This window comes from Apiospora aurea (assembly GCF_038362705.1).
Source record: "Apiospora aurea strain CBS 24483 chromosome Unknown utg000002l_segment0_segment0, whole genome shotgun sequence".
In the NCBI taxonomy this organism is placed as follows: Eukaryota; Fungi; Ascomycota; class Sordariomycetes; order Amphisphaeriales; family Apiosporaceae; genus Apiospora; species Apiospora aurea.
The window spans coordinates 3,287,763-3,314,935 of NW_027117389.1; the positions used below are offsets into that span (position 1 = coordinate 3,287,763).

Here is a 27,173-nt window from a genome sequence, read left to right on the forward strand (position 1 = left end):
TCGATATCAATAAAGCTCCATCACCTCAACAGCCCTCTTCGTGAGACTTGTGATCTTTGTAAATCAATGGGGGATTATGACTTCATCAAGCTACCTATGCTGAAGCTACAAGGTACGTTACGTTCCAGATCATTTTTCTATGCTGCCTGAAGTACGCGGAAAACACCCCACTCTTACGCCGACTGTTCACTGGCTCGTTCATCGGACCAGTCCGCAGGACCTCAATCGCAGTCCAGTCCAAGCAACCACCGTCTTTTCCAGGTGGCAACATCGGCCATAATTTGTGTTGCTGTTGTTGATGCTGTGTCTGACTGCCACTTTAGGAATATCTCATTTTGAAGATCAAGCCGAGGTTGATCACAGCTCGCAATTGATGCACAGTTGCAGCTTCTCGGCTCTCGACAGGACTTTTTCTGTCACCTAGAATAGCCCCTGGTTAATATTCGAACGTGCTTATGTCGCCAAGCCCAGCCTAAAAATGCCTGACCAAGGAGACATCGTCCAAAACTCATTTACACATGCATTGCGCAAAAGGGCCAAATTCGTTTGCCCAGTTGACGGCTGTGGCGCTGAGGTCGGCGATACCGAATTTCAATCCAAACAGCACATAAATCAGTGTCATCCTGACCTGGTAGCACATAGAGACATCTTGGATGTTGTGCGTGAATGGCGAAGAGAGCCACTACCGCCCTCCAAACCGTACGATCCCTCACCAAAGTGAATCAATGTCGACATGTACTGATCTCCAATGTGCAGGCATAGGCTGCTTCCTCATGACTCGGGAGGGGAAGATGCCCAGCTTCCCAAACAAGCCGTGAGCCATGAGCCGCCCACGAAGCAATTCACCCCCAAGGAGAAGGGTGTCTCTGGCAAGGCAGTGCTCGACGATGCCAGCCCGGCTCGTTCAAGAGCCAAACCCCGGGATACAGATTTCAATAGAGCGCCACAAGTAGGGAAGCTGTGGAATCCAAATGATCCCGGTCCCGCTGGTCCTAGCTCATCACGTATACGTGGGAAGAAAAAGGTCGAGTCACAACCCCCTACTCGGTCAAGACCTGCAACCAATCATGACGACCTCGAGGTGTCTGACGACCCAAACGAGGCTGGATATGTCCCTCAACTCAAGACCCGCCCCATAGATCACCTTCAGTTGGTTGCTGAGGTCAAGGGCATCTATGCTGGTTTAGTTATGGTGGAATCGAAGTGCATCGAAGTGGACAATGCACAAAACACACAGAAGGATTTGAATAACGAGCAGTGGCAAGCCCTAATAGCTCTTCATCGGACCTTGCTCCATGAACATCACGACTTCTTCCTAGCCTCTCAACATCCAACTGCCAGCTCGTCATTGCGGAGACTTGGTGCCAAATACTATATGCCGGGCAGAATGTGGAAGCATGGGATCCACGCCTTCCTTGAATTACTGAGGCACCGTTTGCCTGCCTCCCTAGAGCACATGCTGACATTTATCTACCTCGCTTACTCTATGATGGCACTGCTGTATGAGACAGTGCCCGCATTCGAGGCGACATGGATGGAATGCCTGGGTGACCTTGGTCGGTACCGAATGGCAATCGAAGATGACGACATACGCGATCGAGAGGTTTGGACTGCTGTGTCAAGACGTTGGTACTCGAAAGCCTCGGATGTCGTTCCAGGAACTGGACGCTTGTATCATCACCTCGCCATTTTGGCACGTCCGAATGCACTCCAGCAATTGTACTACTACTCGAAAGCGCTTTCTGCCCCGGATCCGTTTTTTGCCGCCTTGGAATCAATCATGACCCTCTTCGATCCATTACTGGGTTCTACCAACCAGCAGTCACGTCTACTGCCCATTGACTTTGCTTATGTCAAGGCACATGGCTTACTGTTCACCGGAAAGACTGGCAGCGAATACCAAACAGCAGTAGCCGAGTTTGTTAACAATCTTGACAATCACATTAGTAGGACAACTCGGAGATGGATGGAATGCGGGTAAGCAACCTCAGTTCCTCGAACATGCCCCTAAAACTAACCATGATTAGGTATTTCATCGCCATCTCAAATTGCTGTGCCTTGCTTTCTTGGGGCAAAAATAGTTTCATTTACCAAACTATTCGTCCCAAGAGGCCGAAAGAAAGCGTCGAAGAGTTCAACACCAGAGAGATTCCTGATCCGTCTGAGCAACGAAATGCAAAGAGGCTTGAGGAAACACGTCATCTTGTCGAGGGGACATTCAGCAAAGTTTTCCCTCGGTTTTCCGATCCCAACATTCTACCCTTTCTGCATTCGACCTTGGTATTCTATCGGTTTATGATTTCCTATCCCTCGGCCATGGAACTCTTAGAAGCGACATTTCCCTGGAAAATGGTCTCAATGCTCTTGAACTCCCTGCTCCCTTCGTGTCGTGGGCATGAGAGGATTCAGAGCAATGAGTTCCCTCGGCCAGTCAAACAATTGCCCCGACCCCTTCCGGAAGATTTTGCTCTTCGAGGCCTATTGTGGGCTGAGAAATATTACCCGTCGGACTGGTTCTCAAACGACAAGGTTGACGATGACGAGAAATACTTCGAGGTTGCGTCTATGACAGACGAGCGGAAAGAGAGAGTTCTTTGGCTAGGTGTTTCTATTGCGCGGCATGGAAAATGGCTACTCTACGACGATGAGCTCCGCCAATTTTCAGTCCCTTCCCGATTCGAACAAGAGATTGATATCAGCATGAATCTTGATACAGAGATGGCAAGTATCTCGGAAGCAGACGCAGTGTCACGAACTTCCACATTAGCCCTATCATCTTCCGGCGACAAGGCTATTGGCGAGGCAGAGCATAACGATGAGGACATGCCTGACATCGACGATTTCATGACAAGACAGCCTATCATACGACAGTGAACCAATTAATTACGTTGACGCATCACGTGTTTGTGTGTGTGTGTGTTTGCAGAGTGCTATGAATGAGCCAGCATCGCACGTTTCTGCTCCGGATCACTGGCAACCTAGGCTAGCAGAGGTCCTTGGAGCAAGGTATGGCATCATGCCAACTTGGTCTCAGCTTGTGCCGATGGCTCACTCCACACCCCCATCATGCATGTGAACTGCCACAGAGTTCATTTGCTACTGATGCGGGGCAACGGCGCGACAGGGCAACGAGGCAACCAGGCTAGTCGACCTACCTGCCTATCAGTCGGGCCAGGCCAAAAAGGCAACCCCAATGAGGTGTTCATGCGGCGCGGGAACGAGAATGATCGACCAGGCTGGAAAATAGCCTCACTGCCTGCGCGGAAACCGCGCAAACACCGGTGCAGGGCGTTCCCGGTAATCATGTCATCAGCACCAGGCATCGGCACGAATGCTTCATCGAATACAATGCAGCGCCCGGATACTTGGGAAACAAAGGGCTGTGGAGCAATGCAGTTGAAGTGGGAGGACGATAGTATGTTGTCGTGGTTGGACGAATTGGCTGCGAAGGTTGCGGGGGATCTGACGAGGAGTGAGGCGTCTGAAGACAGCCTGGTTGTTAATCGTCCATCTATATGCCCAAGGTCGCGCCACCAAAGCATTGGGACTCCATGCATACAATATTTGTCCACACAGATTCGTGTCGATTTCCTATGCAAAGTCAATATGTGAGCAGTGATTTATTTTCCAATCTTTCAACATGTTCTGCTATGAAGTGGAGTTTGACGGCCCCTTCCATTTGGCCAAGATCAACATTGGCCAGTAGCCAAGCTTACAAAGCTGCCTGAAGTCAGCCTTTACTTGGGGTAGCTTCTGCTGGACCAAGAAGATTGCCCACCCACCGGCTAAGAGAATACGGCTTTACAGGGACACCAGGGATATCGGGGATTCTCCCATGGCCATCGCACATCATCGCAAGATATGCCTTGTAGGTTCCTGAACATGACCGTTTGTTAGAATTGCTGACCAGGACCATACATAGCACATGTGAGACTATGTGACCATGCTGCTCAATGTGGTACACCGTTTCATATGGCTCGTTCCATCGGGTGGACTGCTGGGCACCATCAAGGCTGATTGGGGAAATGGGTACTTTTACCTAAGTGCCAGGTTACTAGTAGGTAAGGTTGCCCTTGATCAGGCAGCCGTATGATCGATCCTCCGCCTGAAAATCAATTCCACTCACCCTTCACCATATGTACAGTGTTCCGAAGGTGGGTGATTACCTGATCTACCCCTCTCGACTTATTATGCATCGGGAGATAGCCTTTGTTGTTTTGTCGGCATTTGCCCCAAAGCATGTCGACGCCCGGTGCAAGCCTGGGGCGTCTTCCATGTAGGTACTCGGGTGAGCCTTCACCAGAACGTCCCTTTTCGATATATCATAAGCATCGAGGCAATTTTCTGGTTGCTGTTCGTGTTAGACATCAGCAATGTAATCGTTTCCCAGGCCACGGCCATGTTCTCTCGCCTGCAGCCAGTGGCCCAGCTGGGTTCTTGGAGGTCCGCGCGACCCGACCCCGACCAACTTTGATCCTGGTTCTCCCAGTGTAAGGGCTGCCCTCGACTAAGCTAGCCGGAAGGCAACCATCGCCTCGTCGTCGCGGCGCAGCACATGCTTCGTCCCCAACAACGTAGCTTGCTCAAACATGCCTCACCGAAGGCAACAATGAGTCTGTAATTGCCCCAGCGGTGGACACGAATAGCTGTACGGATGTCTCCAACAGTGTTGCCTTCCCTCGCTGACAGCGACAATGATTTGTGGGGCGAGGGGCCAGGGAAGGCCCGGCAAGGTTTTTCCCGAAGAAGCCTCGGGACGGCACCCCGATCGATCCGCGTCCAAACATCAGGCAGTTTGAGACGGTCGACAACCACCCCATCTTCTCATTCTCCTTCCCCGACAGGCGGTTTGAATGACCATATCGAACTCCCGAACGAAACCAAAAGACGGGACTTGGGCCAGCTGATGCTGTGCTGGCCTACGCCTGGAAGCACTTAGTATCCGGCATGGACATCGAGTATAGCCCACGACTATAACTGGGGGCCAGCTCTACCAGGAAAAGAAAGAGCAAACCGATCGAATGAGTGACCCGAGATCCCGCTTGAGGCACGAGCAATGAGGTGAATGCCAAGAGAATACAAACATGAACACTCAATGCCAACAGGGGCGACGGGCTTCTATGAGAGTCCTCGAGGGCTACTATCGCCAGTATGGATGGTCAGAATATAATCAGTGAAGACAGTTTCGACAGAGCCAGAGGTCAGTCTGCTGAGAAACAACTGGACAATATACCAAAGTTTGTAAGGCATTGGTATACACCACTGCATCAGGGTCGTGGTAGATGCCCATCTTGCACACTCGTGCTTGTATAGTGTTTCTTAATTCTGGAGTGTATACTCAATTCCTGACTTTTCTCCCCTGCAAACCGAGGAAATGAGCCAGATATATTCTTTCCACTGGGAAGAACAAAACTGTCAAGACAGTAGTGGCAATGGTTTCCCACGGCCCGTGTCTCCCGATCTGGCCAGCCAACAAGTGTGAACAATCCACAGAATTACGACATGAGCATTGAGTCACGATACAGACGATCTCTGGCCGACGATACACTATATATGGATTCTCTCTACAAGCCACTTAGCTCCACTCTGTCCGGGGTGGAAAAGAGATGGGACCGCAGAGCCTCACAATTGTGGAACATGGTATACTTGGTTGGGTTCCAATGACAGCGATTGTTCACGAAATGCCTGCCCCCTAACCTCGACCAATTTTAGGGAGCTGAAGGCCCGCTTACAGTTGCACCTAATGGACTTTAGTTGCATATCAGTGGCCGCTTCTGCGGCCAGCGCTAGGTGCTCGACGCTCATTGGGTCAGCATTTGGCCACCCTCTCTGTCTTTCACATCACCAAGGCCTGTTGGAATCGAGTTGGTCTAACCACTTCCACGTGAGCCCATGAGCTGTTGATAGCAACTGCTGGAATGAGGTGGACATACCCTCGCCATGCAGAGCCCATGCAGGTCATCATCGTCCAGAGAGCCATTATTGTCCCCCTCCCCCCGCTCTCTCTGTGACCCCGAGTCTACCAGACGGCTCACTGGAACACGTCAGAGCCTCCTCACTTTCCCATTGAGCCTCTGGCCGCGTCATGCCGCCATCTTCATTTAGTTGACCCCGGCCACTGTATATATGACGGTTTATTGGTCGGATCATTGAGGAGGCCGGTGAGAACGTCACTCAGGGTTGCCACGCACTCGCCATTTTCGTCATCGACATGCTTCGGCAGCAGGGTTGTCAGCACCGAATAGTTCCATGCACGACAACTCGAGTGGGGGTTGCAGGCAAACGAAAAGAAACCTCCAACCACCCGAGCTTGCAACCATCAACGCCATAAGAGGGTGTAGCTGACACGGGCTAGGGCGATCATTGGACCTTCGCTGCGATACATTTTCGGTGAAGACCCATAGAGTCTCACTTTAGGCCAATTGGGTCCGAAGAAGGCACCTCGGCTGTCATGCCGGCGGCTTATTGGTGAGACCAGGCTGAAAGCCCCCGGGTTCATTTTTTCCCTCGACAGCATGAAGGCAGCAAAAGAAGGCAAGAGAATGCGCGCCACCTGATGCAAGAGTTTCAAGCCTCTCTTTATAACTTGCCTCGGAAATGCTTTCGCTACAATTGACACTTGATATCGGCCAATTTCCCTCCAAAGCTGATTTCGGTGAGGCAGGAGGTGGACTTGAGTGATATAAGACGAGGCACGACGGGCTTTACGGTGTGGCACGCACTGTCCGAGTACCTGGGTCCATCAAGGGGCTTTGTATCTCACTCCTTGGGAGACGACCCGACGAACCGGTTGGCATAGGGCTGGGGTTCTTGAAATAAGGCAAGCAAGGAGACGGTAGCGCCAGCTAACGATGAGCCCACCTTCTCGACGAAGACCTATCATATGGCAGCAGGGACGAGGCAGGCAACTTCTACTTGGGTCACCTGGCTTCACCGAATTTAGGATACGATCTGGATTTCCCCCTCTCGGGCATCAGATGGCACGCGCGGCAAGGAAGCAGCTTGGAGCCCGCTCTCGGGAAGCTCCGACCCTATCTGATAGCTCACGGGCCTAGTCCTGGGACTTGTACGGTCTCTGTTACCAGACAATGGTCGTCCGGGTGTTGGCGGTGGAATGCATGCTGTATTCTCAAAAAGAAAAAATGAGACAAGGTGTACAGCATCGTCTTTTAGCCCCAGACCGGTGATACACCTTCAAGATAAGGCAGCCACAGCCTGTAACACATGTGTGAATCCCTTTGCATGAGACCCCAGTCTATTGCTAATGTGGGAGGAAATGCTGGAAAATCGGCGGGACGGCCGGGGTTCTAGACGAGTACCAACCGCATAACCAGTAGGTACAATTTATGCCGGCGGCTCCAGCGATTTTGAAGTAAAGATTACTGAGCCACCGAGCACGAGGAGGCGCTTCGGCGAGGTAACCCATAATCACCATTAAGTCGAGGGGTTAAGTCGTACAAGATGCTTCCGATAGCTCACCGCTCGTTTCCCGGGCGGCTTCAGCTACACCTGAAATATCAAAGACTCGTCCCTAGACTGCTGCCCAAACGAATTGGCTACTACGACGCTGGCCCCAATACCAGGGAGCTTCTTCCAACCTGAAAATATCCATTCGACGCTTTATCGAGCTTGGTATTGTTCGGTGATCGAGCCCCGGGTGCACACATCTTTGGCGTGCTTGCGACGGTTGTCGAGCTCATCAGCGCCATCTCTCCTGGTGTTTCAGTAGCCTTTGACCACATCAGCCTCGCTTCTTCGGACCTTGAGCCCCTGACGGCAAGGTCTCATTATCTCACGATGCCGACGCAGACTCCTTTATTTTTCATTGAATCCGTTTCTCCAGGGGAACCCGCTTGAGTTTCGAGAGCGCGCAACCCCTTGCCTCGAACGGAGACGGCCCGAGCCCGATGACAAAGGATGAACGAAGCGATTACGGAACGCTGAAGACACATATGGTGGTGCGATTAGTGGCCCATAGGCTCCTTGAATAAGTCTGGATGTACCGATGGATCGGTCGTTCTCAATGTATGCCAGGTGGCTTGATCTGCGAGGCGGGCGAGTGCCAGGTTACATCCATGTTCCATAATGCTAGGGGGGAAACAGAAGAAACAGTCCTTGCGGCGGCCAAAAATGGCCACTTTCCACTATGTATTTTACCCAGTTCACCAAGTCGCTGCTGGCTCTACGACAGGTGAGCATCAGTCGTACATCAAGATGAAGAGAAATCGACAACACGTTAAAGACATGGACAATGAACCCTGAGTGACTACGTCAGACCAGAGGTCCCCTTCGCAGATTGACAAGAAAAGCCAATCATGAACTGTACAAATTTCCGCTGCCTAGTCGTAGATCAATACGTGTTTATTGCTGGTGAATAAAAGTCGTGCTTAAGCATCGTGTTCTTACTAGGGTCATCGTGTTTGGTGTGTAACTACAATAGTGTGAATAACCTTGTGATACACTTGGGTTAGACCCCTTTATCATAACCAATCCGTATCTAAGTCATACATTAGGGGCTTGGTAGAAGCACTCTGTGCAATTTACTTCCATACTCCTAGGCTCTTGCGGCGATTGTATTTAGTAGAGAGTCGAGGGTTGTAGCAGGACGCTTCCATAGCTCCACTCCCTGTAACGCATAGTTGCATGCAACGTGTATTCGGCATATGGGGTACTAAACTGGTCTATTGAAATTGAGATAGAAGGATCAATAGGTAATGTGTTAGTTGCCCTCGGTAAGTTCTGGCAGTTAAGTGGCGATGTAGTGGCCGCTGCCCTGTGCGACTCTCTCCTATTCCTAGGGAGCTGCAGAGGCTAATATATATATATATATATGTATTCACGGATTAGTGGGCCAGGTTCTCGAATGACTCCGAATGCATGTTCCTTTCCACGCTCGTCGTGGTAGTGGCATTTGGGTTCATCATGCTCGAGGTCCTGGACGAGGCGCGCGAGCGGCAGAGGGCGCGGCTGGAGAGGCCACAGTCCCAGCGCCCTCTTTCCAGAATTACCGCCAATGTTTCTCATTCGCCCAAAGATCAATGAACCACCATTAGCGTACATCATCTTTGATGTATCTAATACAATAGTTCTTAGGCTTCTCCGAGACCGGGACAGGTCAGAAAGGAGTTGGACAGGCGAACAGTTCGCTACGTGAGAGCGAGTTGCAGTCTCTGTCTAATGTGCTTCCTGATCATGTATAAATTTCCGAAGGACGTTGCTATCGCATTTTGCCAAATGCCAGCGGTGACTTCATTGATAGGGAGCCGTGGTTTCCTGGCATTGCTGACGTTAGGGAGGCCATGCCATATCGAGATATCTCCTATCCTGGTGGTTGACGTATCGATCATAAGACAGACACTCCTCCGAGCTTTCTCTGCCAAGCCTATCTATACTTCTAGTCTCTGAATGCCGCAAAACGTGCTGTGTATGATAAGGCCATACTATCACGATTGGGTAGCGGATCACTTACCCCGTTCTGGTACCACGCGCAGTACCCTAATCCGCAGCGCCGGTGTAAAGGGGGCCAAGCTAATACCACCCTAACCGTCTACGCTTTTATCGACTCAAACCTCCAGCCTGTCGAGCCTACCACCAGGGCTGTAGATGGACCTGTAAGGGGTGCCTGGCCACTCGAGTGCGACACGCCATGGCGTACACCTCTTATTTACATGGGTGCAGATCACAGGAGTTCTCCAGAGGCAGCTTGCTGATTCTGCGCCTACGAGTGCTTCGGTGCAGTAGACTGTGCTTCTATGGTAGATAGGCAGGCGGGCAGGGGCGTATCATCTGCCGACTTACAGAAGCCACATGGGATGGGTACATGATGCTGGCACATGGAATGATAACACGAACTATACATGGGGTGGCCTTTCTAGGAAGAGACAGCCATTGACTCTACCTCGTACATTGTCCAGTATACGGATTGCGGCATTGTTCCCTGATGAAACCCCAACTGATGTTATCGGAATGCACTCGAGCTGGGAATACTACCATGACCTCATGTGTTTAGCATTGCATGGAACAAATAGTGATTGGATGTAAATACTCTCGGCTAGTTCTAATATCCACGCATTGGTCGTGATGCTATCCAATAGCACATTCGATCGGCAGGGTCTGGGTACGTCTGCACGGCAACTGATGACTACCTCGTCAATAGCTTCGCTCAAAGCATTTTGGTTCTGTAACAGTGATGGGCCAACTTCATTATTTCAGGACAGCATTTCCAAAATATACTGCTTAATTACACAAGGTGCGTTGCTAGGTGGCTGTCGATATTAAATCCACATATAGGGGTCTCCTGAATAGCGGGTAGATCCCATCGACTCATCCCAAACCGTCGCGCGCGCATCAATTTATCAAAACAACTCAACAGTGATTTCTTCCCCAAGATTTGCAGAGACGGACACTCCAATTCGCCACGGAAGTACATCCAAATCGCCAGTATCGGTGGTGCACAGCGGAAACAGCGTCTCCAACCTGGAAGCCAGCCAGGCTTGGCCGCACCCAACTGGAGTTTGGCTTTCTTGGACTATCGGCATGTCCCTCGACGGAATTATGTTTTCTCTTCGAACCCGCTTGTGCGTACCCAGAATGGACTGCATATTTCCGGCCCATTATCACACCCAGAACAGCACGCAGGCGCTGCTCTAAACCGACCGCATCGGGCCACGCGCATGATGAGAGACCAGGGTGCCTATTGCCACGCGCCAACACAGGAGCCCAAAAGGGGGAACTGGTTCGCGAAACTCGCTTAAGAATAGACTGCCGTTTTCGCGCCGGAATTAGATCGAAACCACTGAATGGTGTCGGCGTCGATGTTTCGGCAGAGGCGGGCTCGTAGAGAGACTCGATGCTTATCACTTGTAGATTGGACACGCGACCGACCTTGTCTCTAATAGGCTATCCCTATTTTGCATCCTGCGACATGCTCTTTCTCGCATCAACGCGAGTCGCCTTGCATGGCAGGCATGGGGTTGATGCGACTTTCTGAGATCATGAAGCGCAAGCAACCATATTGCCCTGGTCCATCCCAACCTGCCGTGTACGACAGAGCATGTCAACCCCGCTCCATCGTGGCTGGAATATCAAAGCAGCCAAGACCACAACCCAGATCCCCGAGGAGAAAGGTGAAAACGACGACTTATCCACGTCTGTAAGAGGAATTCCGCAAGGTCTTTTTGAGCCGCGGCGAGCTGACACCGCATCTCGCGTACGTTCGGCTCAGAAGAAGGTTCGGAGACGGATAAGGACTCCCTGGTAATGAATTCAAAATCAATATTCAGCCCGGGAGTTACGATGATGGCCACGGATGCGGAGGTACGATGATGTTGGCTGGATGTTTGGTTTCTCAAAGTGCCAGACTCGTTACTTACTCATGCCTTCGGGGTTCTCAGCCATGAGAGGATCAGACCTGCAGTTTCTCTTCTATGTATGAAATGCAAGGGTAATGGAAAACCACTTGCGGGCCGGACGACCACAACGCCACATATGCAGAGGGCAGAGGGTCCTATTGGCATTAAGTAGGCCCTCCTCCGACAGCAGTGGGTGGGTGTGATGCCATCAGGCATGCGGTGCGGGAAGGCGACAAGCGTACGGCAAGCAACGGTGTTCTCAAAGGAATTGGCCGAAAATACCTTTGAAGAAGGAAGTTCTGCGTGGCACCAATGCTGGTGTCAGTGAGACCTGACACTTCTTGGATTTCTTTGCTTATCTCAACGCATAGCCATACCCCATCGCCCCCCCCCGGTAGATCGCTCCGGTAAACTAAAGTAGCTTATGCTACCAGGGATGTGCATCGCCGGGGTGTCAGGCGAGGCATGCGAGGAGGGGAAGTAGCAATAGCATTGATCTAGGTATGGAGGGACTGTTGCCTTGGGTTGACGACACACATGAAGATGGACAATTCGAGGCAAATGCCCCTGATTTTAGTGCATACTGGGGGGCATGAATCTGTAGCAGGAAGGTGCCATGGGGTAGATAGAAGTAAGGAGTCGACGGCTCTTTCGGTTTCCAGTTACCGTGCCGCTGTGCATATACCCCCGACACTGTCTCCCCTTTCAGCGAAGGAGTTTTTATACTTGCCTGTGGCTTGTCCATCGAGTTTCGTTCTCATCCTCCAGTCGAGCCTTCTCTTCTTCCCCGACACTGGACTTGGCTGCCTGAAGGCCAACTGGCTAGTCCACCTGCCACTCAAGGACCTACTTGACCAACTTGAAAATCTAAACGCCCACGCCCGTTATTTCCGTTCACAGTACCCACGCCTTTCATGCTACAACTTTCGATCGTTCTTTCCTGTTCGGTCACATGAAAAGTGACAGTCTGCATTCATGAGACGCATAAGTATCGGCTCAACTTGCCGGAAGAGCGAGGACATGCCCGGTGGGCAAGTTTGCCTGCCCGGCCTCGAGCAACGATGTCCCGAAACTGGTAGATGCTATTTTGATTGGCGTTGTTACTATCCACGTAGCTGTTCAAATCACATTCCTCGGCAATCTTGCTTGTGATGCAGGGCGCGATGGTTCAATCATAAGCTGGGTAGCATACATCTTCTTCCCTTGTCGATCAATCTTTCAGTTTCATCGACTCGCCCTGCATGATGGACATATCACTAGGCCGGGCACCGACCTGAGGCGGCTATCGCTGTTGCTCGTTCATGTCCCAGTCGGATTGATTCCCTATCCCTATGTGACCTTGCCTTTTCGCAACCCGCCCTGTTAGATTGTAAATCTCGAGATGATGCTGGCTTCTTCCTACCGACGAACAAGGCCCTACGGCGAATACGATTCCCTGGTAGCTGGCCATGGATAGTCCCCGCTCGCTCAGTTCCAATCAACACCCATGTAACCCAAGAAGCCACTACTCGCACCATCACCAGGCTTCTTCGAACCAAGATGCTGCCATCGGTGTCTTTGGGCATCTACATAACCCACCCTAACCACCAGTAGCGGTGAGAAAGCTGCGCCTGTGCCCCCTTGACAATATCCTATCGATTGGTGGTTCGCGGATCACCAGGCGCTGCTGATATAGCTGCCAGGCAACAACCCATCAGGCGTGTCATTTGCTGGTTGGGTTTGGTAAGTTTCTCCTTTTCGTGTTCCATGGTCCTTTGTGCAACGCTGAGCTCATGTCGAAACAAACCCTGGCCTTCACATGCTTGTCGCCTAAAGCCCAACTCCTTCTGGGGACATTGCGTCCTTAATAAACGCCAGAGCCCATCTCCGAAGATTCATCCTGTTGAACCCTCTGCCCACCCTCAAGTTTCGCGAAGCGTAATCCCGTCTTGGTCAGCCATGTCCATTCACTCCAGCAACAACAACTGATACACTCATGCAAACATCCCGTATCAAGACCTGTATGATACTGCGGAGATGGACGATACCGGGAACATGTCTGGGGACACCGCTTTCTACCAGAACATTGTCGATACCCCGGTTGCTTCGCCTCGACCATGGAGAAACAGCCTCGACGTGAATAATGCCGGCGGCTACTGGTTAGAAGGTGCCATGTACTACAAGGGCATCGACAACGGCGCTTTTGGCAATACACCCACAATGTCTGGTCCTGGTTTCACGACCAATAACCAGCATCACCTTGCTACTTGCAATGATGCAGGTGAACACGCCGGATCCGACAATCATATACCTAGGGTGGCGTCCCCTAAGTCCTTCGTGCATGGCGAAGTTCTTCCCACAGCTGGGAACAGGCACAAGAAGAACCCAAGTACGGCTTCGCGATCAAAGAGCAACAAGAAGTCGAATAAAAGAAAGAAGGGCTCAACTGATTCAACCCAGTCGACGGATGTTCACCAAGGGTCCGACCCGTAAGTTTTTCTTGCCCCTGATGATACCCCTTTCTGACCCACAACAGTGAGTTTGACAGTAATGGCCAACATCGTCGAAAGTCGAGAGGGAAGAAAAGCAAGTCTCAAGACATGCATAACAATGATGTTATGGAGGTTGATGAAGACGAACCCTGGAATTGTTTTGAAATTGGGGCCGACGACAAGAGACGCGAACGTATCGAACGAGGTATTTCCAACCTGAGCAACTGGTCGACTCGCTAAAAAAACAGGCCCAGTGCTCTGAATAGTATCCTCCTAGATGGAAGGACGAAGTAAGGGTATCGCGGGTGGCTATCGACCAGAGCAACCACGCAACCTATGGGAACTCAGCTGGTGGGATCGAGTCCATATGGCACTGCAGTCTTCCCATGGGGCGTGGCCGATGCCGTCCTTTTATACCGGGCTCGCGACTTCCGCCATCTGATGCGATCGGGGGGCGTTGACTTCTCTTGATTCTTGGTTAAATATAGCATTGCAGGAAAAAACAGGAAGGGGAAAATAAAAGTTCACTGAAAAGGAAGTGGTGACTGATAGGACAACTTCACGCACCACTGGGGATGGTGAAAGTATCTGATCAAGTGGCCAAATACTCAGAGCCAATGTTGCTGGTCAATCGGATACCTCTTAACGTGGGAAGATCATGGCTAGCATGGAACGGGATATGTTATTCGCTTAGGTTTCGTTGTACCTTATGAAACTCTGTTGGTCTCAAGTTCCACGGACACTATCATGGCCATCATGTGCCTGTACCACAAGCCCAGAAGGTGACTCCCTCCAGAACATTTGGCTCAACCGAAACCAAGCACTACGTATATACCTACGCCAGTGGCGATTCCTAGCCCCTGACGGCGAATCAGGAGCTGCAACCATGCACGCCACGTGCCGTACCTTGACCGGCTGAAGCGAACATCAAGTATGCCCAATCAGTTTGAAACTATCGCAATGAACGGATCATAAATCATGATTCTGCCGTTCGACCGATCACATTTCCGGTGGAAAGGGTCGAGTGTAACAAACAGAAACCATGTGCCGAAAAGAAGCGGAGGCAGCTCTATTGACGCCTTGCCTGCATACCTCTCGGACATGCATATAAAACCCCCATCTGTCCTCTCCAACCTTCCCAATAGGGCCAGAACCGGTGAGTAACATTTGAAGAAGGGATGCTTCGTTACTTGTCCACAAATACGTCTGGATCATATCATGGGTCGCAAGCCAAGGGGAAATGCTACCTTACCACCTCCCCGAGTTTGGGGAGACCGGCCGTTTATTCATGAAAAAAAAAAAAAAAAAAAAAAAAAAAAAAAAAAAAAAAAAACACACGCACACACACACACACACACAATCTCAGCCAAAGACGGGAAAGACTTTTCTGGACATGTTGCCCTAATCTGCAGCCACTTAAAAGGCGGCTGGGTGCCTGGAGGGAAGTGGTTGGGCTGGAAGCGGCACCGACGCGCGGGATGGATACAGTCGAAAGGGGCTGTGCATCCTGCATACTGCGGGCGCTTGCAGTTTCCATTCGCCACAAGCGAGTTCCAGGCCGTGGTTGGCCTGTACGACATCGAGTGAACGTTGATTACATAGTCAATATCGACATCAAATCCCACCCTCCCGAGATATGGATATTTATAGAGCCCGCTGGCTGTCGGTTATTCCGTGATGGAGGAAGGCGATCATCGATGAAGCCCCCTGTTTGCTTCACATCCCTTTTCAGCTGGTCTCGCCAGCGAAATGTATAAGAGCTTGGTTATGCTGCCATCCAATCATTTACCTTGAATAATGCAGGGGGTTGCTACAGCAGATGAAACTAAAAAAAGGGACTGTACTATACAGCGAGACACTTGGTTGAGGTGTCGATGAAAGAGCAGCTAGGCGGCACATACTGCGTAACAGCATCGTACGACAGCTGTGAAGAAAGCCTTGTGTCATTTCGACGAACAATTGTATATCTACAGAAAGATCGTATTATACAGAGAATATACAGGCAGAACAAATCCATTTGATGAACACAGTCCGAAAAAGAATGATCATAGGTATACGCTCTTGCGCATGCGACTTCCCGCAAACTCCTGAGCAAGTCCCTAACTTGCTTCCCCGACCATTACCAGGATGGCACGCAACGATAGCACTAGGGCAGCATGTGGCAAGGTTCACAAGTATTTCGGCAAAGTACACCCCCTCCAGTGAAAAGTACGGCTTATAACCTGACCTATCTCTCAAAACACTATCCGCACAATCCCTTTAGCTCTCTGCCTTCGAGACGGTACTAAATCTCACGGTGCCCGGGAAACTAGTGCCATAGCCCGCAGGTTTTGGAAGGCAGCCCCAGGAGCATGCTCGCTTCATGAAAGGCACTGATTGCTTTTTGTCCAGTTCGGACCCGTTGGCCGAGCCAATAGGCCCCTTCTCGCGCAGTGCGACGATGCCCAAATCCCACCACTCGATCCATTGCGCAAGTGGCTTGACAATCGACTTCCTGCAAGTTGAGCAAGACACCGTGCCTGAATTCCCATTTGCGTCCGCTTGGGCGTTGAGGTCATGCAGCGTATCGGCCAGGTGATGCGGGTCGCTCCCCTCCAAGTATCCCGGCAGTTGCTCCCGCTGCGCTGTGCGCGAACAGGAGCGAAGCGCGATTTCCATGAGAGAAGGCACACGACTGAATGTCGCGGCTGTCGGGTTGGTTTCGCGTGCCGCACGAGGAAGTTCGGGCGAGGAAGCGAAATCCTCCGTCTCGACAACTAAGGGAGGCACGTCGTCTTCCGTAGGCAATCTAGGAAGGGTAAACTGAGAAACCCGAACACCACGGCTGTCGGTGAACTGGATTGGTGACCGAGCTGCGAGGAGCATCTGCCATATATCCAGAGGGAGACTGGCAGGACGTGGGTGGTCTTCAACCCCCTTCAATATATCACCCCTGTCCAGCCACGCGCGGACGGTTTTTGCCGTCATATGCTCCACTTCCATCTGTCTCATGGAGTAACAATGCGTCCTCTGGCTCTTCTGATAGAATGGGAGAAAGCGCCTCGTAGTCCTGACGTTGATCCGGTTGATGAAATGGATTGGGGTGTATAATCAGTTCCTTCAACTTGCCCTCGTACGTCATAAGGTCGAGTAGCTCTGCCGGAAGATAGCGTAGACGAGTAAGAGATACATTCAAAGTTTTGAGATTCTTCAAGTTTCCAATGGCCGGTGGTAACTCAGCCATCCGCGTATTTCGCAGACTGAGGACGGAAAGGAACTCGAGGTTGAACAGCGCACCAGGCGGGCGGATAAGTGGATTGCCAGACAAGAATATCTTCAGGGCTGGATCTTTGTGCTCAAACGGCACCCCGTCAGTGACAAGTGGAATACACGAGAGTTCACTCAGAGATGACAGGACAGCATCAGATAGTCTTTCGAGTCCAAGTGAGCTTTGCGTGGCGTTAGTAGGGTGTCATGTTAAATTTGGCGAATTGCGGAGGCTCACGTTAAATCAAGGTTCTCCCTGCCCAGTTCAATGGCCTCTATAATTCGCCGATGAGCTTCTCGTTCAGCTGGGGAAGGTACGGTGACTGGCCGCGACACATTGAGCTGGGGCATTCTGGGATTGGCAGTGAGGCCGATTTCCATCCCGACTTCTTCCATATCCGTCGAGATGTCGCTTCCCATCCAGACGCCGCTGTCAAATTGCCGTTGGAATGTCCGCTTCGGTTTGGGTTGTGGTCGAACTTCGTCACCAAAGGCTGAGTCGCCCGAGGCTGGGTGTTGCTGAAACCAGCTGCCGACATATCGCTTTTTTCGCTGCCTCCCACCTTGCGCGTAATTTTCCACATTTGGATCATCGTCACTTGAGAAGACTGCAGGATCACTGGAGTTTGAGAACAGCGGCGGCGCGGCATGTGCACCCCTGACGCGCTTGCGCGTGAAGCTCTGGCTTCCAGAATCCCAGGAGACTGAAGGCAGTGGGGGCAAGGTTGGCTCGTCGGCCATGGCGACAATGTGCACTTTGATTATGCCCTTGGCAGACAATAAAAAGGGACAGTATAATCTGGGTCAATCACTATAATGTATGTCTGGAGCCGTGCCGTGTCCGTACGCAGTGGGTACAGTAAGACCGGTTTGCTAAGGTGGTGATTGAGAGAAGGCGATGTTGAAGGGGGAGATTGGCCAATGGAAAACGCGACACGCGACAAGCTGGGAGCGTTGCAGAAAACAATGCGCCGGCCCCGCCACGATGCGGACCTATCCGTCCCACATCCCGGACGGCTCCATTTTCTCCAGACAAGATCCGAGACCTGCAAGTTGATGTTCTCTTTCACCTGGCAAAAGTCGAATCCATTCCATCAGGGTCTTGTTCAATTTGTTCCCATTTCAATCTCTTCCGTGTCAGAGAGGATGCAAGGCCTCAGCTTCGGGCTTTGACTTACACCCAGTCAGTAAGACCTAGCTAAAACTACTTGAGCTCTAGGACGGTCGTACAGTACACAGGTTACGCTTGCGTCGCTCTGGTATCAGAGCGTTTTCAGGGGTCCCGGTAGCGATGGGATTGCAAGATTCCTCGCTTCTCTTCACGCGACACTCCCGTTTGGTTTACTGGGCGTCCGAAGCTACTATCCGATAAGTCTCGGGTCGTCTCTGCATCTAAACTCCTTTGGATCTTCATTCGACTTATTCCCAGTCATCATCGTCCTCTACCATGGCATGTCTTAGGTTTCCCGACTTTATGCCGGCTTTTCCCATCAACTTCTCCTCCTTCTCGTCCTCGGCGGCTCTTTTTCTTTTGATAACCCGCATGTCCTTTTCGCCAACCGCGCCAACTTCGACCAGCAGATCGTCGATTTCGAGCATGCCCATCCGTACGCCGCCGACGGTCATCAACGTGACTACCTGTTTGACAATGTCGCCATTTTTGTAGACCAGAATTGTTGGACAGTTGCGGTCCGGGTAATTTTCGATCGCCTTATCGGCTTGTATCTCGCAGAACTTGACGTCGCCGTACTCTTTTGCAGCTTGCTTCCAAAGCTCGGACAGGACTCGAGACTCGACATTGGTGCCCATGGAAGATGTGAGGTTGACGAACACAGGGCCGTTGTTGGAAGCTTCCGTGACCGCTCGCTGGTACTCGGGTTTTGAAACCGGATACACTGCGCCGTGGATGGCCTTCTTGGTGAGAGCGTTGAGCTCCTGCATACGCTGTTTCTTGTATGCTTCTAAGAAGGCATCATCCTCCAGGTCTTCGAGCTCATCGAGCTCATCCAAATCCTTTCCCTCTAGTCGGTTCTCATGTGCGATTCTTCGACCCTCGATCATGGCCTCCTCGATCATGGGTGTCGGGGACGGTGGTTTCTCGGGAATGACGCCATGTTTCCGCAGAATCTCGTTCCTGGGGAGAAAGACATATTAGAATCGAGGTTGCCAGGTAGAGCTCTGGGGGTTCTGCAATCCATACCATTCTGTGTCTGCGTTAGGGTCGTCAATAGGCACAGCAATTCGCTGTTCGTGCGGTGCTGCCATCTTCGAGATTGCCCCTCTTTTGTCAAGGGGTAAAGCGGTCAAGCAGGTGTCGCACAAGAAAACGCAGGGAACCAGTCGGTAAAGGGCAGAAAGAGATGTGATGGAATGGCGTAGAGAGTGTTCGTCCCTATGAGGTGCCCTTGTGATTACGTAGATCTAGGCAACGGCTAGAGGGAGAGCTCGAACAAGTAAATAAAAAAGACCCTGCAGGCTTGCTTGGCTTGCGCTGGAGGTCGGAAAGGAACCCCGCGCATACATAGGGGGCCAGGGGGCCGGCCATTGACGCGGTTACCTGCAGACTGGAAGTCAGAGCTCCCCACACCGGATGCCACAAGCTTAAGATCGCTCGTCACTCGTTACGTTACTGCACCTACCCCCACCCTGGCTGCCTGGGCATTACTTACATAAGCCAGAGCTGCGCATGGGCCATCTGGAATGCTCAGGCCCCACCGCAGTACTTTTGGCCTTTTCCCGGTCTGCCAGTGGAAGCCCTAGACCCTAATTGCGCTTTTCCCTTTTTTAGACCACTACCCAAAGACGAATTGCCTCTGTGGAGCCCTGCCCAGCAGCTGGCAGTGGAAAATCCGAAAGACTCTGAACTTTTTGCCCTGGACCTTCAAGTTTGTCCACACGAGACTCCTCCCCCTCCCTCACACTCAACCATCATCCATCCTGGCGAGCGCGAATCTGCATCGAACAACTTCCAGATTTCCATCAGGCAACATTCTGCTCGCTACCGATTCGATCAAGACAGTTTCCCTAACAGTCAGACAAGATGGTGAGTTGCATTGGTCTTTTGTTTTGGATCCCAAACGCCGGCCATTCGAGGTGAAGCAATTTTGGCTTCTTGCCACCACAAACAAACATTTCCGATCGCCCTCGACATCGACGACAATCTTGAACACAATGCATACTTGGCTCAGCGTCGAAGGAGACCACACCCATCACTCGCCGATGGGCTTGCTATAAGATTTAATGGGCCGGCGTTTGGGGGAAATTTGCACATTTTCGGCGCGCACAGAAGTGCTGACAAAATTCATCGATAGGTTCTCGCTGTTGATCTTCTCAACCCCAGCCCGGCTGCCGAGGCTAAGAAGCACAAGCTCAAGGTAAGGCAGTGTCGCTCTTGACGGCGTGCTTGGAATCCTCGCATTCCTGCCGCCCTGGATCCAGCGCATGGTGGCTAACGAAACTTCCCACGGCAGACTCTTGTGCCCGCTCCCCGATCCTTCTTCATGGACGTCAAGTGCCCCGGCTGCTTCACCATCACCACTGTCTTCTCTCACGCCCAGACCGTCGTCATCTGCCAAGGATGCACCACTGTCCTGTGCCAGCCTACCGGTGGTAAGGCCAGATTGACGGAGGGCTGCTCTTTCCGAAGAAAGTAGACGGTTTCTCCATCTGCTTTTCTTTTGTTTTGGGCATAGGCGACGACTTGATGGTACAGCTCGGATGTCTGCAAAAGAGCCTCTATTACGGTGGCATGGGCGCATAGAAAATGGGCATCATCATTCATGTCTTCGGGACATAATCGACGACATGACACAACCTACCTCTCAGTGCAGATAGACGACGGATTACCAAAGGATCCTCAATACAAAAAGGGGCGTTTTGGGGTCCTGATATCTTTGCGCATCACATCGTTTCTCCGCGAGTCATTCTCCGTTTTTCTCGGTTCCGTGTATCAGGAAGTCATCATTTCACGCACATGAAGCTGGTGGGTTTTTGTTGCATGGGTGGATAGCTGGAAATAGCTTCCACATGAGCGTCTCAGGCATGCTTTTGAGAAAAAGGCATTGTTTAGCCGCGAGGACGTGGAACGCCGGTTGAGGATCGCTAAATACCCAGGTGCGGTGGTTTTTACGGTCTTCGTTACGCCTTTGCGAATTCAAAAGAGTTCCACGACATCGTCCCTCGTCCAGCACGTGAACCAAGTGATTGCCATCTAGCTTACTTTATTGTCGTGTTTCTGACTTGCCTATGGATCTGATCTTGCTCATTATCAGATGTAGCCTACCCTTAGTAGAATGGTCTCGCTCGAATCGCATAGGGGGTAGCACCCCATAACAGCCCCTCACCTGGCCATCAAGGTAATATATGATGGCGAACTGCGTCAATGCCATGATGACGGGTATCTTACAGCTTGTATGCCTCCCCACATGGCTGGCTAGTGTTCAATACGCCAATTGCCGGCTTTGGTCCTCCGCATCGAAACATTTGTGCTTAGAACATATAGTTAATGATGCCGGTTTCCACCCAATCACTTGTTGAAGATGATCATATATGCTTTTTGCACTGACCAATCCACGACATCTACCGTAAGGGTGTTGCATGCCCTTGGATTAGAATGGAGAGCACTATTCTGAAGTAATGAGCCATTGCTCTCCCCTTTTGGTACGTTGAGGAACTGTGCACGTTGGGTATGAGACTGTGACTCTCCAACTCACTGATAGGCACTGCTAGATGCTTCCCGACACCCTGAAAGACGAGATGACACGTGTTCCAGGAAGAAGGAAAAACCAATTATGAATTATGAAAAGATATGCGAGAACGGTTAACATGAAACAGTCTTCAGAATCAACTGTAGATTGGTAGTCGGTCTCTTGTAAAGGGCCTTGGTGTCGGTGTGCTGGCTAGTTACCCCTTAGGTGACGATAGATTCAACAGCGTAAGCTTGATCACATGTTGGCGGTCCATATCTCCAGCCGGTCAGATAAGAGCCAGCCTTGGAAAGTTGCCGGTTGCCATCGTTGGCCGATTTGCCAACAGCAGGAGCCATTGCCGGATTATGAGGATGATTCGACCAATATCATTCTCAGTCTAGACCAATCAGCGTGGCGTTCGTGTGACGAGGGAGCCAACGCTTGGAAACGCCAACAAGCATGTAAGCAGAGCCGGCGGCTGCCCTACCATCCTTTATTCCTTCCTCACGTAGCTTGACCTTTGCAGCAACCCTGCTAATCAATTCGGTGCTAACGAGCTGTTTGAACATTTCAAGCCTGCAAGAAGATCTTACAGTAGTCGAGTCTCGCATCTGGTGTCGTCACTTGAAATGGCCGTGTCCCGATAGGATAGCGGAAGTGGGTCCTGTCTACCTAGGTATCAGGATCCGGGAAAGAGCGCTTTACGCGAAAAAACACGGTCATCTGGTTGCGGCGCGTGGATTTGCTGCTGGCGTCTGGTCTGGTCTGGTCTGGTCTCACCCATTACGTGCCCCGGCTTTTGGTGCTGAGAGGTCCTGTTTCTCCCCCGCTTCAATAGATCGCCGCTGCGGATATCCACTACTACAAAGGGTCACAGATTCCTCCCCAGCCTCCTCCTGTAATTATCCATCCTCCATCTACCAGTCAATCATTTATCCCACACACTCCTTCACCTTTTCCCCCGGTCATAAGTTTATGCTTGGATGAGAGGGGCTGCCTGACGATAAGCGACACCATCACCATCTTGAACAACAAACGCACGAGCGCATTGGTCCTTAGCCCTTGATTTCGCCGGCTTCCCCCAAAACCCACCACACTACACTGTTGGCCGCCGTATCGACAGGCCCCTCTGAGGCGGAGCGTGCTTCAGATTGATCCGACGTTACGGGACCAAGCCGTCGAACCAGTCAATCTCGCACTTCAAGTTTCGGCCGGCACAAGAGCTGGAATTGATCCTTGGACGCCGTAATTGACGGATACACGCACCCGCGACAAATCAGCCGGTGTTCGTTCTGTTCCACCACCAGTTCATCCCATTCTCTATCATCCCTCTCCCGATGTCCGTACCTAGAACGAAACGTCAATTTGCCGGCGCATCCAGCGACCCTTCACAGCGACAAATCACTTCTTTTTTAACAGCAGCGGCGTCGTCTCATCAACACCGGCGTCGCTCAACTCTGCTGGTGCAGGCACCCCGCGTTCATTCGTTGCGGCTAGCAATACCGACCAAGCCAATCTGCTTTCGGTTGGCATGCGAGTGCGCAAAGCTGTGCCTGAAGGATACAAGACAGGAACTTACAGCGCCTTTTCCCTGTGGGACGAAGCCGACAACGAAATGGCCGGTGCAGGTGCCGGTGACACAGGTCGGTCGCGGGCGAATGCCGTCTCGACGCCGCGCGAGCTACTCCCCTTCTGTGGCATCAACAAGGTTGGCGGCTTGGGCGCACAGCCTTCCACAGAGACGTTTTCCTTCAATGCTACGACGCCCGGTCACCAGACCACGATCAGGTCAGCCGATGCCATGGACAGTAGTGATGAGCTGCCAGGCCTGACGATGAGCCAAGACTCCACGAGCTCCAACGACTCAGTAAGCTCGGGCGTCACCGGCGCAAGGACGCGAAAGCGCTTCTTCGTCGAGGACGAGGATGATAAGCCCGAAATGCCGGGACGTCTGAATATCGTAGGCTGGCACGACGACGATGCCGTCAGCCCACGTAGTGTGGCGCCCGCTGGCTGGGGTAACGGCAGAGTCATGGCTGTGCCCCGAAAAGGACACAGCCGAGGCAAGCTGGCGGGCGTGTCAGGACGTGCCGCAGCGATGGGACAAGAAAATGTGATGGTAATGGGTAATGATTTTGACGAGGCACCCTTTCTGGATCGCACCTGGGAAATGGAGATGAGCGATGTCTAACGGGCGAAGGGAGACGAGAGACGAACGGGACAGTATGATCAGATATGCCAAGGATGGCGGGGTTGTTCTGCAGCGAGCTTTGGGTTTTGCATGGAAAGGCGCAAAGGAGCACACTTGAGGACTGTTGATTTTCGTTGTTTAAGCGAGCCGCTTGTCCAGCGACTGGGCGAATACGTTCTGGTTTCTTAAAAGACTGGATAGTCTGGGGGTAGCCATGCCTACGGAAGGAGGCACGTTCGCGGACGGCAAACACTCGGTCATGGGGATCTTGGGTCTAGACACCCGTGAGTATACAGTCAATGTGTAGTGTACAATGTCCGATTATTTTGATGACCACCCACTGAACCTCGTGTGTGTTTCCCTTGGAAACTTGGCCTCAGCCTCCATGTATGATAGCCAGTAAGTGAATAAAGCATATAGAAAGGCAAGCTCCAATCATTCGTCCTCATGTAACCCAAACCTTACCTGTCGCTTTTCCCACCGCCTATCTACTTTAGAGTACCAGTGCAGTAAGCCCATATAATAGATTCACACAACCAAGACCAGCCAGGTCCGGGAGAAACGTTGCCGACGGGATGACTAGCATAAACGGGGTAGTGGGTGTAAAGGGGGGCGGATGGAATAGATGGTTGGCGATTGGCAAGTTGGTAGCGAAATAGGTACTGATTTTGCCCGTGTTATTCAAGGATGATGTTAACTTCCTCTGCCTGCGAACACCAGGTTTCTGCTATCTCATTCTGATAACCTCGGGCATGAGCTACCCCGACCCTGGTATAGGCAGGTGGCTGCTGCGCGCCAGCGGTAAAACCAGGACTCGGTTTCACAAGAAGAAGAGTGACTTCAATCCCTGCGCGGGCGACGACACTCTGCATCGTGCCTAGAATCACGTATTCCAGAGGCCCCGGGCTATCGTCGTAGTCCATGATGGCCTCGCACTCGGCAGCCAAAGGCGAACCATCACTGGAAGGGAGCACGATACGCGGACCGCCCCACGGTGTCGCGCGGACTAGATCGCATTGTCCCTTGTCGCAGGTGATGTGCAATTTCCCCGACGTGATGGGACCAAAGGGGTTATTGGACCCGTCGAGACACTCCAGCTGCACGTCGTGGGTAATCATCGAGTCAACCATACGAATACCACTCCTGAACACCTTGGTCGCACCATCGACCTCGCCAGGCCGTATGGCCGGGTGTTCCGGGACCGCGGGCTTCCAAGCCACGGGGAAGTCATACGACGTCCAGGACCACGTGGGATGCCTGGGCGATTTGCCGCGGGACTTCGGATCCAGCTCCGACGATTCGGTGCGGAACCAGCCGAGATCGGCGGGCAGCCTGTGCGCCCACAGGCCGGCCAGGTACCGCGCCCCCGTGTGCGCGGCGAGCTGCCGGGCCACGCCCGCCACGGCGATGCCGCGGTCCTGGTACTTGGTGAAGCGGCGGCGCGAGTAGTTGCGCTCGACGAGCCAGGTGTGCCAGATCTGGAACAGGTCGTCCCGGCCGTACGCCTCGCCCGCCATGATGGAGCGGACCTGCTCGTCCTCGCCGAAGGCCCGCACGAACGGGAGCCCGTCCTCGGTCGTGAAGGCGCCCCGGCTCTCCCACACCATCTGCGTCGCGGTGAAGTGGATGGTCCGCGGCGACAGGATGTTCTCCTGGAACGTCCAGCCCCGCGTGGAGAGGATGCTGCCCTCGAGCGCGGCCGGGCGCTCCAGGTCCGGCGGCGGTCTGTAGATTAACAGAGTGGATTCCTCGCCGGTGCTCAGCACCGACGTGATCTCCGTGAATTTACTGATGCTGTCGCCCGCCGATGCTAATGGATCTTCTTCATCTTCTTCTTCGTCGGAGTATGGACTGTCGTCGGCGGCAGGAGCCACCCTTTTCTTCAATATCCCTCCAAAACTATCGGGGCTGCTGTCTGCGGCGATGGTCAAGAAAGCATTGCCGTAGATGGAGGCCATCTTGACGGACTCTGCCGCCCAATCTTCTTTGGAGTCTTGGATGATGCACAAGGCGTCGATCCACAGGTACCGTACACCCAGAGCCCGCGTGATCGTCACGGCGTCCCGGAACGAGGGCGGCAGGGCCTCGTGGGGTATACCCCGAAGCCGGGATCGGAGGTTTGCCGATGTAGTTATGAGGTCTTTGGTCAGTGTTCCGCCCCAACAATGGCTCAATGCGATAAAGTCAGGGGGTTGGACCAAGACTCCGAATCTGACGACACCAGGCGTACGGGAGATCCCTCACTCCAGTGCGACTCGACACCCTCGGGGAAGATATCGATCAGTCGCCCGGGGTTCTGTGAGGTCCGAGTAGCGTTCCCTGGCCCGTCGTCGTTGTTCTGGGACACAGCAGCAGCATCCCGCGCCATGCATGCCCGTATGAACCCAGCAGCTAAGTCCGGCTGCAAATCTTCTTGCACGTCCTTGAATGCTGGAATTCCGTACCTAATGATCCCAGTAGTTAGTATTTCTGTTCAAGGAAAAAACCCCTAAAGTCACATGCACTTACCTCGTAGCGGGATCACCTGGTCGGGTAAACACGTACGGAAACGGAAACTGGATCACAGGGCCCGTTTTCTCGTTATTGTAATACCCGAGCGCGACCGGCCGCGGCGGCGCGTTGTACTCCCCCGTATTCGCAGCAGCACCGCCTTTCTTTTCGTCCTCATCGTCGAATATGCACAGAAACGTCCCCGCGTCGCGCCCGAACGGGGAGCACAGGTCGCAGCTGAACTTCGGCTTCGAGAACATGACTTCGGCCATGAGCGACTCGACATTCATCGTCCTACAGGTGTCACATATTGTGAAATACCCGTTGGGTTTGTCTCCTGTGAGACCCGATGGCTTCATACTGTCGGGCTCGCTTAGACCCATCAGGTCCAAGTCCATATCGAGACCCATTTATACGGTGGCACTTGGGGATAATCGTAGGCAAATATACAACAATTCAGGGGCTGGGCTATGAATCAAAACTGTAATAACACGAGCATTACAAAGTGAGCGAAGAAACATCGCCGTATTTATGGCGCGGCCCCTTGGAGGCACAGCCGCCCAGTTGATGTTACCCCATCATACATACAGATATCACAAGGCAGGGGCGCGGCTGCCGACATATGATAGCCAATGGAATACTGGAGCCTTCCCGAATCTCCCCATATATTGGAACACCTCGAAACAAGTTGGTGATCTTCAGTTAGTTGGGCGCTTGTGCACTTTAAATAGTTTCG

General features: G+C 52.3%; 7 protein-coding genes across 7 annotated transcripts; 4 read left to right on the forward strand and 3 right to left on the reverse strand.

Moving 5' to 3' along the window:
* Positions 1–478: 478 nt before the first annotated feature.
* On the forward strand, positions 479–2,874 carry PG986_003394 (uncharacterized protein; the record flags this gene model as incomplete). The annotated part of the gene is made up of 3 exons (XM_066839616.1): positions 479–699; positions 757–1,977; positions 2,028–2,874. The coding sequence occupies 3 exons, from the start codon at positions 479–481 to the stop codon at positions 2,872–2,874; spliced, it is 2,289 nt and encodes a 762-aa protein (XP_066704680.1).
* Positions 2,875–13,367: 10,493 nt separating this feature from the next.
* PG986_003395 (uncharacterized protein) lies at positions 13,368–14,062 on the forward strand (the record flags this gene model as incomplete). Its single annotated transcript, XM_066839617.1, has 2 exons — positions 13,368–13,819; positions 13,867–14,062. 2 exons carry the CDS (start codon positions 13,368–13,370, stop codon positions 14,060–14,062), a joined length of 648 nt encoding a protein of 215 aa, XP_066704681.1.
* Positions 14,063–16,081: 2,019 nt separating this feature from the next.
* Positions 16,082–17,809, reverse strand: PG986_003396 (leucine-rich repeat domain-containing protein; the record flags this gene model as incomplete). The annotated part of the gene is made up of 3 exons (XM_066839618.1): positions 16,082–16,728; positions 16,775–17,250; positions 17,307–17,809. 3 exons carry the CDS (start codon positions 17,807–17,809, stop codon positions 16,082–16,084), a joined length of 1,626 nt encoding a protein of 541 aa, XP_066704682.1.
* A 678-nt stretch (positions 17,810–18,487) lies between these two features.
* On the reverse strand, positions 18,488–19,333 carry PG986_003397 (thioredoxin-like protein; the record flags this gene model as incomplete). Its single annotated transcript, XM_066839619.1, has 2 exons — positions 18,488–19,202; positions 19,269–19,333. 2 exons carry the CDS (start codon positions 19,331–19,333, stop codon positions 18,488–18,490), a joined length of 780 nt encoding a protein of 259 aa, XP_066704683.1.
* Positions 19,334–20,108: 775 nt separating this feature from the next.
* Positions 20,109–20,721, forward strand: PG986_003398 (40S ribosomal protein eS27; the record flags this gene model as incomplete). The annotated part of the gene is made up of 3 exons (XM_066839620.1): positions 20,109–20,111; positions 20,380–20,442; positions 20,539–20,721. 3 exons carry the CDS (start codon positions 20,109–20,111, stop codon positions 20,719–20,721), a joined length of 249 nt encoding a protein of 82 aa, XP_066704684.1.
* A 2,566-nt stretch (positions 20,722–23,287) lies between these two features.
* PG986_003399 (ribonucleotide reductase inhibitor) lies at positions 23,288–23,947 on the forward strand (the record flags this gene model as incomplete). The annotated part of the gene is made up of 1 exon (XM_066839621.1): positions 23,288–23,947. The coding sequence occupies one exon, from the start codon at positions 23,288–23,290 to the stop codon at positions 23,945–23,947; it is 660 nt and encodes a 219-aa protein (XP_066704685.1).
* A 677-nt stretch (positions 23,948–24,624) lies between these two features.
* On the reverse strand, positions 24,625–26,835 carry PG986_003400 (uncharacterized protein; the record flags this gene model as incomplete). The annotated part of the gene is made up of 3 exons (XM_066839622.1): positions 24,625–26,087; positions 26,192–26,391; positions 26,456–26,835. 3 exons carry the CDS (start codon positions 26,833–26,835, stop codon positions 24,625–24,627), a joined length of 2,043 nt encoding a protein of 680 aa, XP_066704686.1.
* Between the last annotated feature and the right edge of the window lie 338 nt (positions 26,836–27,173).